The following is a 15,713-nucleotide window of genomic DNA, read 5'->3' as shown; positions in this document are numbered from 1 at the left end:
GCCATTGCTACCTCCAAAATTATATTAGCATGTAAATATTCGCTGATATTTTACATACCAGCTAAAAAACCTCTCTTTACGGTAATAAAGCTTTTCATTTTAAATTTTTTTTTTTTTTATTATTTTAAGAGCAATTCAATTCGGTTTCAATTTGAACCAATGGCTCTTACATGCTAAACCAAAACCGAACCAAACCAAAGTCCATACTCATATACTCAAACCGAATTTGAATCAAATTAATTTGGTTCAATTTGATCTAATTAATTCAGCTTGATTTCACATTCAGTATTCGATTTCGGTTTGAAATTGACACCCTTAGTGAAACATATAAGGTTCAAGAAAATACAAAAAGAACTAAGGTTGCCTCAAAACCCACAGTACAAGTTCTTTGAAGTATTGCAATAATTAAATTGGCTACTCAACATTGGCAACAATGATCATTGTATAGATGTTTTTCCCAAATTAGGGTTTCAAAAACCCCAACTCTCAAAACCTGAAAAAATAACAACCACTTCATAGTTTTCAAAGCAAAATAAATTGTCAACCAAATGGAATGATCCTATAGGGTATTCCTCCATGAGGTAGCACTAGGTGAGTAACTACTAGCCTGTGCCGGCAGATAGCTACACCTCCACATGTTGCCAGGTGGAACCGTAGAAGTGTAGAACATTGATCCTGCCAATCGTGGAACCCTGCCCATCTCATTTGTACAGCAAACCTCAGGATCGTCATTGAAAAGTTATATTGGGAAGTTTGTAAACACTCCTCAAGAGCTACATTCTTCTTAAGAATCAATGCTTAAAAATAATGTTTTATGAAATTGTAATTGCCATTTGTTTGAGATAATAAATCACCAAGGCTAATGAACCTGCATCTGCAGCAGCTGCACCAAAGTAATTAAACTATAATATGTATCCATCATATATATAATTGAAGTTTTAGACAACCATCAGATGGAGAAGGCCCCACTGCAAACCGAAATAAGCAAGAAGAGAACTCCAAATAGGGTAGGAAACAATTCTAAATTCATTTCAAGTTTCCTTACTAGGAAGTCAGAAGGCAAACAACCGTAACAATGTCTGCATTATATTACATATCATAGACCCCATGAAAATAAACCACTGCTTTTCAGTGCTGAACATGTATTTTCCTTTTCGCTCCTCTGGACCAAGAGGCAATCTCCATCAAGCACCTACACCATGGTACCCGTAATTTAATACAAATCAGTAGAGAGAATTGAAATCATAAAGCTGCAATATGGCTTCATTTTTATTTTTATTTTTTTTTTCCCGAGGGAGGGGATGGTGTGGACAGATTCCAAAAATTGGTTAAAAGAGAATAAAACCATCACACCATAAGGCAGCGATCAAGCGTCACCAACATCAACCAATTCAAAACCTCTATTCTTGATAACTAAAACTTACTCGAGTTGTAAACTCATAGCAATCAACTCATTTGTCCACATGTATCTCCACAAAACTGCCCACATCATGTTCTATATAACCATTATCATGCTGGATACTTCCATATCAAAGTCATCCAATCGAACCACAACAAATTCAAAATCTATATTCCTCTGATAACTAAAATTTAAAGCTCAATAATAAGGAAATAGAAGACAACAATGAGATGCACAGAAGGCAAAGATCCTGTTCCATACGTTCACGGTATGCATGGGAAGAATTTTCTAGGGGTGGCCCACCAAAAAAATGCATTTCCAGGCATCCCAAATATCAACAATGTGGCAGCTCGGATTGGGCCTAGGTTTTGTGGATTGGTAGACCCCAAGATCCTGAGGTACTCAAGGGCAGTACTGGCCAATGATTTTTACATTCGACCTTTTATTGTCTTTGCTGTGATGAATCAAGGAAACCAGATTAACGGTGAATCCCACCAAGACTTACCATGGTGAGAAGCCTGGGTAAAATTATCATCATCATTATCCTCCTATTTTTTTCTTCTTGTGGAAATGATGGTCTGTATTCAATCACCAGCACAACAGGATCCAAACCTAGGTAAAATTTAATAACTCCAAATCGCACAACTCAAATCAGGAGATCCTCCCCGATGAATGCTCAGAATGGAGAAAAGAACAATATATCAAAAGTTGAAGTCAATCCAATGGCTGGACTGCATAGAACTTAGGATGCCTTGCTTAAGTAGGAAACTTGAGATCTCAACAAACCGGGCAGATTCTGAGAATTCTGCTCAGTTAGGATGTCGTAGGAAAAGAATACAAACAGATGAAGAAACCAATGATCAGATCAGTATAAACAATAGAATTCATGAGTTTGACTCAAATTGGGAATGTCAAACTATTAGTCAAAACCAGAGTTTGACTCCATAGGAATGCTCTCCCTCCCAACCATTTGGTATTTATGTAGCCTGATCAGAAATTTGAAGGTTGGATCACAAGCAATAAAAGACTCCTTGACTAAATAGGATTTCAGGAAACCATTCAAGATTAGGAATTTGAGGAAGGTATCACTTTCAGATTCTAAAATATTGATGTCCAGCACTCAAAATTTTTAGGATCTGACAACAGATTGTAAAAGAAAGTAGCAATATAGTATGCACAGAGAGAGAGAGGAGAATCTGACCTGATATACAGGGATGTATCGCAGAGAAGGAAAAAAAAAAAAAAGGATAATGATCACTAGACCAGCCTTCTCACCATAAGGCTTGATTGGATTCAGCACAAATGAGGTTTCCTTGATTCACCACAAGGAAGAACCCTGATCCACTACAGCAGCAAAGACAAAAAAGGTTGAAAGCAAAAAATCATTGGCAGCAGTACTTGCCCTTGAGCTTTACTTACATTCTACCCAAAAAAAAAAAAAAAAAATACAAATCATAAACCAAAAAATAAACCAAACTGGTCAAGGAAATAGCCCACATTTGGAGGGATATTACTAATCACAATCCAAATCTCTAAAGCTAAAGAGATAAAAATAAATAAATAAATAAAAAATAACTTAATCTGATTGGTTAGCTAAGAGGATAAGGTTACATATAACCTGATTGGTCAATCCTATGATTAACTCAGTGGACACTAGAACTGGTTCAATAACTGAACCAAGTGAACCAGAATTAAAAGAAATAAAAGAACTATCAACCTAGAACAAAACAGGACATGTTAAGCCAGCTGGTTCTTCTTGGCCCTTCTCCTCTGATATGTCCTCAGTTCTGCACAAGGATTGAGATCCCCCAATATGTGTCGGATCTCATTTCGAGGTTTCAACACCAGGTTTTGACCCTAGGCTTCCCCGGGGTAAAACCTAGGGTCGAAAATTAGGTTTTGACATAGGTTTTCATTTGGTTAGGACCAAATCTGAGACAACTCAGAGATTTTGGTCAGTTAGACCAAGATTTAGTTCCATGGTTCTGCAACAGGAAGAGCTTCAAAAGACACTTCTAATTCAGAGCTTCAAAAGACACTTCTAATTCGAAGGAAACAAAACTAGAATATTATAACACTTTTTTAAGTAGTATTTTAACAATATGTTAAACCCACTCAAATGAATTCTCAAAAGACACCAAGGTACATCACAAGTTGCTTCTCGCTAGCCTCCACACTGCTTGCAGTAGATGGAAGTCATCACATCATTACAGAAAAGGAAGCTTTCAATCTATTGATTCACCAAAACCCGGATAAAACACAATTATAGACAGAGATGCCTCTTTCCTCTGTCAAAATCTTCGGGGTTTAAAGTACAGGACTCAAGTTCATTAAGAAACGGCTCCCTCACAGTTCTCCATTTGTTTTGGTCCAGCAACAAATTACGATGCAGAATAGTGGATCATCCGAGAAAGCATCCTCAAGCACAGCAGTGCTGGAATGCTGAGCTTTAAATCTGATGCCACAACCTCCGTCAGCCTATGCTACAGTTTGATGACTTCATCTTCAGCAATGCAATTTTCTCATGAACTGAATAAAATTTTGAAGACCATCTCCTTTCAAGTGTTAAATTCAAACAAGTCTATAAATCGGTAAGGGTTTTAAAGTATTATCAAAATCAGAAGTTTCAAACACAACCAATAAGAAATGGACAGGCCACATTGCATGAGTCTTACAACAAATGTTTGTTTCTAATAAGGCAAGGGCTAACAAAAACCAAGCCTTGAGTTGATTAATCTTGATTTGTACAAGAAAACAACCAGATTCAACCACCACCTCCAGATTTATGTTGAAGAGACTTTATTTTTAAATCATGCTTATGAAACACACAACCAATTCTCTCTACCAACTGCTAATCTTTCATGGACTAATGTTTTTCTCTTGTGCCCTTGATGACAGTAACATCTGTCTATTGATTTTGTGGACTAGCTGGCTCACTCTCTAAATTATAGTCCTCCGTGAAAGTTCTCATGTGGATGGTCATAAGGCTACAAAGGATAGAATTACATATGAAAACACTATTGATCCTATAATCTGCGGAAATAATTTACCAGATGAGTCAAAATTGATTAGATTGTTCATCAAAGAGAACAAAAGACAAACGGATGTGTAACTACAGAGTATTTGCAAATTTGGCAGCAGTAACACAACAACAGAAAGGCTGAAAATGACTTGGGTCGAAATAATGGAAAAAGATAGCAGTGCTTTCAAGGGGGAAGGGTGGATTTGGGTGAGCGGGTGGTTTTTTTTTTTTTTTTTTTTTCGGGGGGGGGGGGTGGGGGGTGGGGGGGAATTGTTGCTACGGCTTCAAATAGGGCAGAATGAGAGTCAGGAGTAGCGAACCCCAAATATTTGAGATAAGACTTAGTCAAGTCATTTGCTAAGTGCAGGGCTGTATGGCATGAGAGGAGTTTTTATATTTGTTGTACGTGGCTAATTAGTCATGGTAAGTGGCTAGTAGTGGAGAGAAGTGAAGGGAGTTAAGAGAAAAATTAGGAAAGGGGTAAGTAGTTTCGATAACTAAGTAGTAGTCATCTGCATTGTAAAGCTTATTTTTATAGTTTAAGTTATCTAATGAAGAGATGGACTTTGAATGACAAACACAATAATCTAATGAGTAGGAGGTGGGCTTCCTCGATAAGGCCAAGATGTTTAGCCAATCCTATCAAATATCAATTATCCCTTTTTAATCTCTTATTTCTATGGCCCTATGTTCTCTTCCTATTTTTCTCTCTTCTTCCCACCGCATACGCGCCAGTAGTGTTTGTTGAATGTTTTAAGATTTTTTAATCATTCCAAGTCTTCTGATAATTGAATGATGTGTTTGATTCCCCAATCGGAAGTTCAGAGGAAATTCCAAAGAGTAATTCCACGTTATTACGGTTGATCTATTATCTGATTCCATCGTTCTAAATTTCCCACACAAAAAAAAAAAAAGCCCTAAACCCAAAATTAGAAGAGGAAAGTTAATCAACAGATGTTTGCAGTCTTTAATCAACAAATGCAACAACCCTCGAAGAAGGGGATAAGTAGTAGTAAGCGAAACCCTAAACCAAAGACATCATAGTCAACATAAGCGAAACCCTTTATTCCAAAGTACAAGATTTCCCAATCAATCGAACTTAACAAAAACCAAGTTACAAGAAATCTAAGTCTCAAAATAAAGCAAATTCTTAACAAAACCCAAAATTACGCGGTGGAAAGAAGCAACAGGAACCAAACACAACAGGAAAGACGATAATCAAGAGAGAGAGTAAACCTTGATTGGACAGAAAATTTTAATTGTAGTAGAGTTCGAGGCCCATGCCGTCATGAATCTCATAATCTTTCAGGGTGATGTGATCCTTATAGATGTTGTACCACTTCTGAATCCTAATCTTCTCGGCTCTCGTCCCCGTCTGAGCGGCAACGAGCTTCTTCAAGTCTCCGATGGTATCATCATCGTTGCACTTCACTCTAACTTTCTTTCCCAGACGATCGTTGAGCACCACTTCAATCATCTTTCCCTGCTTCTCCCTTCGCCTCTCTCTCTCTCTCGGTTTCTCCTCTGCACTTCACCTTGAAAAGCAAGCAATCGAGAATCGCAATTCGCAAGTAGCCGCCTAGGGACTTCTTAGTTCTTATAGGAGTTGGTCAACCAAAACCCGCGTGTTTGAAGGAATCTTATTAGCGTGTCCACGTCTTTTGACTAAGACACGTGGCGTGATCTAAACGATTTGATTATCTTTACAGTAGCCGAGTAAGCCGACTCATCTTGTAGTTGGAATTTATTATATATAATTTCTGTCATCCGATTTCGTTTGAATTTCAATGGGTCGAACCAGAAAGAAGGACCAATCCTATTTTCCAACCGGTGGTTTTTCCGGTTTTTGGTCCCCAATATGTCACTAAACATAAACTAGAGTTATTAAACTACTAATACTAAAAAAAAAAAAATATTCACATCTAAACTATTACGGGTTAAGATAAAGATAGTGGCGTATTTCAATTTTAGAGGTGGAGAATGGAAATATTATGCTAATATCCACCACAACTTTGAGACTTAGAACAAAACCAAGTAATTTTTTGTCCCAATTTTAAGATTTATGACATCGTTTTATGGGTATTATCCTTTAAGTCCATTTAAAAGACCCATTTTAAAGAAGTCTCGTTTAAAGTCTATTTAAAATTAAGTAAGTCTGTAGTCCGGTTAAAGCCCGTTGATGGTAGTCCGATTAGAACCTGAGACTAACTGGCGCGATTAGCAACCATACCATGCCCTCCCTAGTTAGCTAAACGGGCGTTCATAGTGCAGTCCAAAAAATTGGTCGAGCCCGACTGAGCTCAATCGAGATCAACCTGATCAGACCGCTTAACACCCCTAAGGGTCAATCTCGATTGATTTGAATCGAAATTAACTAATTCTATTGATTCGATTTCAATTCCTTGAACCATGACTCCAGGTCGCCGGATTTAGATAAATAGCAAAGAGGATGATCCAATCTACCAGCACTTGAAGATTTTTTTTTTTTAATCACTCAATCCTTCGTCTAGAATCTATATCGTACATGTAAACCAGATTGTCTTCATTGTTATCGCTTAAGACAGATCTAGATTGCAATACTAAGTTCAGAATCTTTGTCCCTCACCTTAGATCCTAAAGTACCCAGATGACCACTTTGTCATCTAAGGGGGTGGCAATACTGAACACAACAATGCAATTTGACACAAACATGACCCATGAATCTATGTTATAGGTATCGAATTAATTGTATTAGCTGATTCATATTGACATTGATTATGATCAATATTCATATGATATCAATACATATTGATATAGTCGAGGTGCGCATAAACTAACTCGGACATCTTGGTTAAAAAAAAAAAATACATATCGATCAGTATAAGTTGATTTTTATTGACTTTTATTATGATCTATTATTAATACGGCTTGGGGCTATTACCATGAACACTGAGATAACCTAGTGGTGGTAGCTTCGGCTTGTAGAGTCGGCACCCAAGGGAGGAGGTCATGGGATTGAATTCTGTCGTACACATTGTGTGAGTGTGTATATAATCTAGGTTAGAGCTAATTGGAGATTGTGTAGATTAGACGCACGGTCTAGGTCATGCCAATCTCCGATCCTCACAAGGCCCAAGTCTCGTGGAATGGTTCAAGTTCAACCCTGCATGGTAAAACAGAATTAATAAAATAGAATCAACAACATTAGCCTTACGAGTGCTGGGTTGGGGTTGCAAAGTCAAGAAGCAATAATCAAGAAATAAATTTATAATTTAATTTAATATCTATGAAAATACCGATCATGTATCTGAAAATAATTTTAAATAATACATTAATTTTATTATAAAAAATTCTTATGATAATTAAAATGACAAACTAAGAAGTTGTAATTTTATTGAAAATCTGGAAGTTACGTCTGATTAAGTTTGCATAATCTGATTCTACCACAGGACACTAGATCCTTAAGACTAAGATTGTCTATAGCACTATAGAACACGTAAGCCACATCCAATGATAGAAATACCTTAAATTACACATCTAAATATTCCTGATTGTTGAATATACGCTACACACCACCCAATCCAAATCCCCAATTCCTTAAAACTTGAGAACCACGAAACGCTAATGAAGATGGTTAACCCTATAATTAGAACATTAACACGTTGTTCATATGACATCACAATCCATATTGATAATAATAAATCTTTATGCTCACCAACTCCCACTACGTAAGAGGATAGTAATATAAATATAAACAGTTTCTCAGGCCCCACCTTCCAAAGGTTTATGTGTCTGATCATATCACAGCCAAAATAATAAAAATTAATAATGATAATAATAATAATAATAATAATAATAATTTTCCAAATGTGTCTTCCGAAAAGGAAAGATCACAACCGTTGTCGTCCTCGGGTTGTCAACATATTAGTTAGATATCCACATCCCACTTGCCACCCACAAATTCAAATTGTAATAATGACAGGGAACACAAAAGCATGGGTAGATCATATGGCTTGTAGGAGGGTTAATTAATTTCTTCTTAATTATTTTGAAAGGCCCAAAAGCTGCCTTGATAGGAAATATATCAAGAAAGGGATGGGTAGAGTTGAGACTTGAGAGTTGAGAGCACCGTTTGAGGAATCGGGTCGGATCGGAATTGCGCTCCATCGATTTCAATTTTTGACTGGTACTATATTGATGAATAAAAAGATATAAGTAAAGGATTAAAATATTTTTGTTCAATCTAGGTTGGTATCAAATCGATATCGACCTTAATCGATCCAAATTTCGATATCAAAAATGATAGTCCCCCATTCTAAGAAGGACACGGGGCAATTAGGAATGAGATCCGCCCATGTAGTGGGGCCTACATTGCACAACAGATCAGACAAAAAAAAATAATAAGGGGTGGGAAGTTCACCAATCAGAAGATTTGTGCAATAGAATACGTTAAATCATGCTTTTATATTTTAATAATATTTACAGTATTTTTATTATTTTGTACATATTTTTTGTTTTTTTGATAATGTATTTTGCATATTATTTACATTCTATAAAATAAAACTTATCATTAGACTGTGTTTGATAGTCAAGAGAAAAATAAAAAAAAATACAAAAAGGTTTGAAAATTGTTTTTTTTTTTTTGGTTTGAAGATTCAGTTTTTTTAAATTTCAAAATTCCCCTTAGGAATTGTAAAGTTATCTTTTGCTCAAAAAAAAAAAAAAAAAATAGAAAACATGAGAAAATATTTAAAAAAAAATATTTTCTTTTCTTCCCATGGTAACCAAACATTTTTTTTTTCTTCCATTTCATTTATTTCCTTCTCTTTTCTTTTCCTTTCTTTTCTAGATTCTTTTTTTCTTTTCTTTTCATCTCTTGGGTACCAAACATAGCCTTAGGAAAACATCTATCACCAAACATAGCCTTAGGAAAACATCTATCACCCCCCCACTCTCTTGTACTTTATATTTACTTAAATTTTTCTACTCGAATTCTCATACATGATTTCTCAACAAAAAAAAAAAAAGGATAAATTCCGACATATTTAAAGTTCTTTTTTAGCTTAATATTCTAAGTACATGTATATAAATCCGTATTTTTGTTTATAGGGTGGCCTTATATAAACACATATTGTGATGTTATTATACGCGTTTTATTACACTGGATTTTGTAAAAATATTATTACCATTTGGTTCTATTGATAGAACAATGGAGCACGAGGTTCTAAAACTGAGATCGATCTTGGGATTGATCTGGATTGGATAGTCTTAGATATATTTATCTTAATTTTTATTATTTTTTTTATCCTTAAACTCTACCTGTGTATCAGAATCGAAAAGCTCAACATCATGGATCTATCAAGACCAATACCAATCCGAACACCAGTGATTGTTCTTGAAGTTAACAAATTCTCAAAATTTGTCCCTAATTGGAAAAATTGGAATTAGTTTTCAATGACATGCCCTTTCAGGTCCAAATGTCCATCACAAGAGATCTTAAGAGGATGTAGATATGTTAGGTTATCTGTAACATAGGGGTTTTTGTTTCTAACCTCCTTTTGATGTAAATCGTTATCGGTTTATATCATGGTTTTAGGTATTGGTATTGAATTAATCGTATCGATCATATCATATCGATATTAATTGAGATCGATTTTAATACCTAACCAATTTAGGATCGGGTATTGCATCGTTATCAGGGATAAAATCATCAAAAAAGCTTCATTTTTATGTAAAATAGAGGTAATATTGCTGATCTAAACCGATACAATCAATCTCAGATTGGTATTATATCAAAATCAGCCATGACTGATCGATAACTAAATCCTTGATTTATATATTAATATGAAAAAAAAATTCGGCACACTACCGATGTATTGTAAGCTAACACTAAGTATATCGCTCTCATCCCTTTTTTGAAAACTCCTTGGCCCCCCCCCCCTTGTGGTATCGTATCCTGCACCCCATTGGTGTCACCTATTAACTTTTATTGTGCCTATTCCTAGTCCTATTAATCTATATAGAGATATTTCCTTTATTTTAACGATAAAAAGTGTAAAAAATAAAAAATAATTTAAAACTTGCCATTGCTCTATCAGCACCTTATACCATGGTTCATGATAAGAATGTGAATTTGTAACCAAAACCGTTTATTGAAATCGAATTGATCCATTTACACTGAAATTGTAAAATCGTTTAGTAAATGGTGCGGTTATGATTTTAAGTTTCAGGCCGATTAATTAAATGGGTCGGGTCGGTTTTAACTGTGGAACCCGTTGGTTTTAAACCGAATTGAAACTGTTTAAATCAAACCGTTTAAAACCATTTAAATCTATCCGATTAATATATATAACAATTAAATAAAGAATGAGCAGTAATCCGTATAACAATTAACAATTAAATTAAGTGTCCATCTTGTTTTGGTATGATTTATTGCAATTCAGTTCAAGTTTAGGCTTTAGATCATGAACTTGTAATCCATATATGTTACTATGTTATTATGTTATCATAAATGGAGTGTTTTGGTTGAACCACCTGTCATTTTAATATTTTATGTTGTAGAATGCTGAATTTTGATGTTGTATGATATTAGTTCTAAATGTTTGAGAATGATCATGCAAAGAAATAACATTAGATTATCAAATTAAGACATACCATCGTTAATATAGAATTTCTTATTTGTGGTTGCCAATTATTTTTTGATAAGCTTATGATCTTTAGTTTAGAGATGGTTGCAAGTTATAACAAATCGATTGTGAACCGTTTTACAAACCGTATAGAATAAATCAAAATCAAAACCGTTTAAAACCGTGAAACTGACATCATTTAGAAACCATAAAAATCGAAATCGTTTACTAAACGGTCACGATTTTATCAATTAAAACCGTTTAGTAAATGATACGATTATGATTTTAATAAAATAAATATGAACCAAACCAATCTACACCGTTTAAATCAAAATCAAACCGATTAACACCCGGATCTTCATGACTCATGTCAACATTTTCATGTTTTAACGGTGCTTTGGCTTTTTGTCAACCTTCTAAGAGTTCGCTATCTCCGTGGTCATTATTACTTCATCCTTATTAATTTTTTATCATTATTTGGTGTGAAAAACTCACAAAATCAAAAATCTGAAATGACTCCATCAATTAAAAAAAAAAAAAAATTAGATGCATCGCATTAGCACCTATTGTGTCTATCTCTTCTTTTCTTTGAAATAATATCAACTCTTGCCCTTCTTGTATGATGTTCTATTCCATATTCTTATTGGTGCGACCCATTGACTTGATACATGTTGGCGGCATAACATTTTCTTAATAGAAAATGAGAGAAGGTTCTCCATGCAAGTGCCATTAGAAAAGGACACCAATGTAGAGCGCGGGACCTAGTATTTTTTTTTTCTCTCAACAAAAATAATAAGAAATAATATCTTTCTTTATGATCATTGGCTTCATAGTCGCTATCAAGAAAATGACTTGACCATCCAAGTTGAACTCTCACCGCAATTCATATATTTTTTTTTTCCATTCAAATCTTCAAGTCTCTCTCTCTCACATCACTATATAAGTGCAAATTCTGACATCACCGTAGCAAGCTTCGTTCTCTCGCTCTGCTCGCGGCGCTTCTTGTTCGTGGAGGGCATGGAGAAAAACAGAAAGACTTTGGAAGAAAAAAAAAATCGATCTCAGAAAAAATTGAGACCACTCGCCCAAGGATTTGGAAAACCAATATCCCCCCTTCCCTTTTCTTTCCTCCTGATCGTGTGGGCCATACTTTAGAAAGACTCTACGGGGGTCCTTCACTTACTTGTGTGAGCCCCTCGCCCACTCATGCTCATGTTCCTTATCAACAGTCCAGCGCTTTGCCGGAACACACCTTCTCTCTTGTTTTTTTGCATCATGGTTTTAACTTAGCTTTTATTTTTAGAATGAAGCGTATGTATTTTAAGGGAATTGATTCTCTATCCTAAAGAGTGACTTACACCAATCCTCCCTATGTATATCTCTCTCCTCCTAAAAAAAAAAGGTAAGAATGAAACATATTTTCATAAGTAAAAAAGAGAGAGATTCATGGGACCGTAGGTCACACTCTCCCAACAGTTCCCAAATGGATTTGTGATTACTATGAGTCATGGAATATGAGCAGTGGAACCTTGATAAGCCATTAGTTCTTCTACCCAAATAATAAAAAGAAAAATCATTAGTTTGGGCAAAGAGAAGAAACAAAGAAAAGATACATATGAAGAAAAGAAAACAATTACAACCTACACATATAGCATACCTAAATACATTATTTTAACCTTGAAAATAAAAGACTAAATACTCGTCCATTTTCTACAAACTTTAGTAAATTAATGAGTTTATATCTACCGCACAATCACCTAATCATACATACGATCATTCAACACTAGTTTGCCTCATTTTTTGCCATTCTAAGGCGAAAACTTTATTTATAAGCAAAAAAGGGAAAAAGTATTGCATATTAACATATACAATCTGATGATCGTACATGCCTCGGATTAATTAAGCTGCCTCCACTGCCCTACCTTCCCTCCGCTCCACAACTCCCACCGGAAAACCTCCTTTCATTTTGGCTGACAGGTACGATGTGAAAAACGGATCAAACCCTTTCTCCGCCGGCATTACCTGATACTTTTGCATTACTCCGGCGACAATCCTCTGCATCTGCAAGAACGCCATATCCTTCCCTAAGCAAATCCTGGGCCCCGCTTGGAAAACCGGGTACGTGTAAGGATCCCTCGCCAGGAATTTCCACTTTCCCGAAATATCGTCCTTCTCCAGCCACCTCTCAGGCCGAAACTCCGGCCAATCTTTGCCCCAGATCGCCTCTGTTCTCCCCATTGCATAAGGAATATATGTCACACCCACTTGTTTCTTCACAACAGTCCCATCTGGTAGAACATTGTCTGCTATTGCAAATTTGGTGTCATGGGGGACTGGTGGGTACAGCCTCATACTCTCACAGAGCGAAGCATGGATGTACACGACATGCTTCACCTCATCATAATCAAAAGCTTCAGGCTTCTCCCTTATCTCCTTCAATATCTCTTCCTCTACTCTTGGGTTGTTGGCAATTAACCAGAAGAACCATGTCAAAGCTGCAGATGTTGTATCCCTACCAGCTACGATGAAGCTGATGACGATATCTGTAACAAATCGCTCATCAGAATGACCAGACCTCAAGAATCTAGAGAGGAGGTCCTCTGTTTCTAATGAAAAATTCTCTTCGAGTTCTCGTTTCTTTTGTCTGACGAGATTTGTTGCGTATTCACGAACTGTTGAGTTCGCTTCCCGTAATCGTCTCTCGGAGCCAATGTTTAAAGCCCTTTTCAGCTTCCATACTGGTGGAAAAATGGAATTGAATCTCGCACTGCTTATCCTTGTAGCATCTTCAAATGCCTCTGCAAATTCTGATTCAGGTTGCGGGAATGATGGAGACAAGCATTCTGGGTCGAACCCAAAAGCAATTTTGCAGATGTTGTCAAATGCAAATCTTTGGAGGATGTCCTGTAGATCAAAGATCGTATTTTTAGAGGCAGAATCAAGGAGCAGAGGAAGGAGGCGACCAGAGACCTCATCTTCCACAACTGTTTCGACAAATTTCCGGAGTGATTTGGTGTTAAATTCATGGCTGGCAATTTGTCTCTGAATCTTCCAGTCATCACCATCTGCGTTGAAGACGCCATCTCCAAGGAAATCGTAGAGGTGGTCTCTGAAAAAATCTCCTTTTGGGTACTGGTAGAATTGGTCCTTGAGGATGTGTTGGACGTTGGCGGGATTAGTTGTTATGAGTTGGCGATGGCCGAGAGGACGATGGAGGACAACGTTTCCATTGGGAGAGTTTTGAAGAAGCTCTGTAGCCCATTGACTGAATCGCTCATGATTGGAAGCTATGGTAAATGAAGAACCCACCAAAGGGTATACCTTTGGCAGTTTGGAAGAAACTGAAGATGATTTCTTCTTTCCCAGATAAGTGGAAAAGGTTTTGATGAAGAGGAAGAAGAAGGGGAGAATGAAGAGGAGAACTGAAAGTAAGAACTCAAGCTTTAGCTGAATCATGATGACTGATGAGTATCAGAAATGGATAGATATTCAGTGGTGGTGCCTTTCCCTTGCCCAGTGTGTGTATATATTTATAACCACATAATGGATAATGGGAATGAGAGGTGGGGATCTTCTAGAAAGGTTCCTAAATTTAAGGGGAAAAACAAGAGGTGAATATGCCCCACAGAGAATTTGGATCGGCTGTATCAGCTGCTCCTACATATGTGCATCACATACCTCTTCCTTTTCTTTTAAATATACCCCTCTATTATTGTCAAAATAAAATAAATATACCCCTTTACACCATTGTAATGGTAGGAAGTAGGGTAAATGTTGAATGCACACAAATATGAACAGATGAAGCAATGGATCCAAACTCTTTCATAGACAACTTAGCCGGGCCAGAGGATGAGATTGTGGAATCAAATCCTTTCTATGCATATATGAGTGAATGAATACGTACAAAAGTTGGTACCTATTGGCCCTACAAGCATTTAGTAGCTGATGGGACTATAGGATAATAGATAATAATAAAAAAAAAAGGCCCCATGGAAGCTTCTACTTGATAAAGATTGTGTGTTACACTCACATGTGACGCGTGGGGTTGTGACTTGTGAATGAGAAATCAGAAATGCAAACTGAGAGTGGTGGTCATTTTTCTTTGAAAACAAAAGATATAAATGATGGGAATGATTATCTTAATCTAAATAATGAAGTTCTTTGAGTAATTGAGTGAGGTTAGATGGTAATTCTTTAATATAAAACCAGGGTGTTAGGAATCATTATAGGATCCTCCATATCAGTAACGTAATTGCAACCCTAACTCACAACTAAAGAAATTGAATAATTCATCTATCTCTTTCTGTTCACAAATGCCCTCTTAGGTTTTGGTACTTTCGAAAATACCATTCAATATTTCATTTCTTTGGCTACAAGAAGGGATGGAGATTAAGTAGCTGCAACCGAGCTAGTAGATAAGTTTTGTTAAAAACCATGTATAAATCAGGGATAATCCTCCCAACACATGAAATCACACTCAAAAGTGATTCAAGGGCCCCGAGGTTCTTGGACATGCATCTCAATGCATGATTGCATATCGCTTGGTCTTTCCTACTTTAGATCACTAATTAGACGCTCAATCAATTGGAGAGAATCTTTTTCCTTAAAATTTGACCTTGAACAGTTATGTCCAACTTTATTCCTTAAAAATGAAAAATCTAGTTTGGAAGGCTTTAGTTTTCCTCCG

At 36.2% G+C, this 15,713-nt stretch overlaps 2 protein-coding genes across 2 annotated transcripts; both read right to left on the bottom strand.

Annotated features, from left to right (window-relative positions):
* Positions 1 to 897: 897 nt before the first annotated feature.
* On the bottom strand, positions 898 to 6,012 carry LOC122070969 (ubiquitin-like protein 5). Its single transcript, XM_042635229.1, has 2 exons — positions 5,658 to 6,012; positions 898 to 1,192 (listed from the first exon to the last, which is right to left on the bottom strand). Exon 1 carries the CDS (start codon positions 5,896 to 5,898, stop codon positions 5,677 to 5,679), a length of 222 nt encoding a protein of 73 aa, XP_042491163.1. The 5' UTR covers positions 5,899 to 6,012; the 3' UTR covers positions 898 to 1,192; positions 5,658 to 5,676.
* Positions 6,013 to 12,620: 6,608 nt separating this feature from the next.
* On the bottom strand, positions 12,621 to 14,557 carry LOC122070948 (cytochrome P450 94A1-like). The gene has a single exon (XM_042635196.1). It carries the CDS (start codon positions 14,480 to 14,482, stop codon positions 12,926 to 12,928), a length of 1,557 nt encoding a protein of 518 aa, XP_042491130.1. The 5' UTR covers positions 14,483 to 14,557; the 3' UTR covers positions 12,621 to 12,925.
* Positions 14,558 to 15,713: the final 1,156 nt, after the last annotated feature.

The sequence above is a fragment of the Macadamia integrifolia genome, unplaced genomic scaffold, assembly GCF_013358625.1.
Source record: "Macadamia integrifolia cultivar HAES 741 unplaced genomic scaffold, SCU_Mint_v3 scaffold_15A, whole genome shotgun sequence".
Classification (NCBI taxonomy): Eukaryota; Viridiplantae; Streptophyta; class Magnoliopsida; order Proteales; family Proteaceae; genus Macadamia; species Macadamia integrifolia.
Note: the sequence above shows the minus strand (reverse complement) of the source record. Positions and strands in the feature narration are given on the sequence as shown.

Coding starts and splice junctions, on each gene's coding strand:
- LOC122070969 (XM_042635229.1), bottom strand. CDS start 5,898: ATGATTGAAGTGGTGCTCAACGATCGTCTGGGAAAGAAAGTTAGAGTG.
- LOC122070948 (XM_042635196.1), bottom strand. CDS start 14,482: ATGATTCAGCTAAAGCTTGAGTTCTTACTTTCAGTTCTCCTCTTCATT.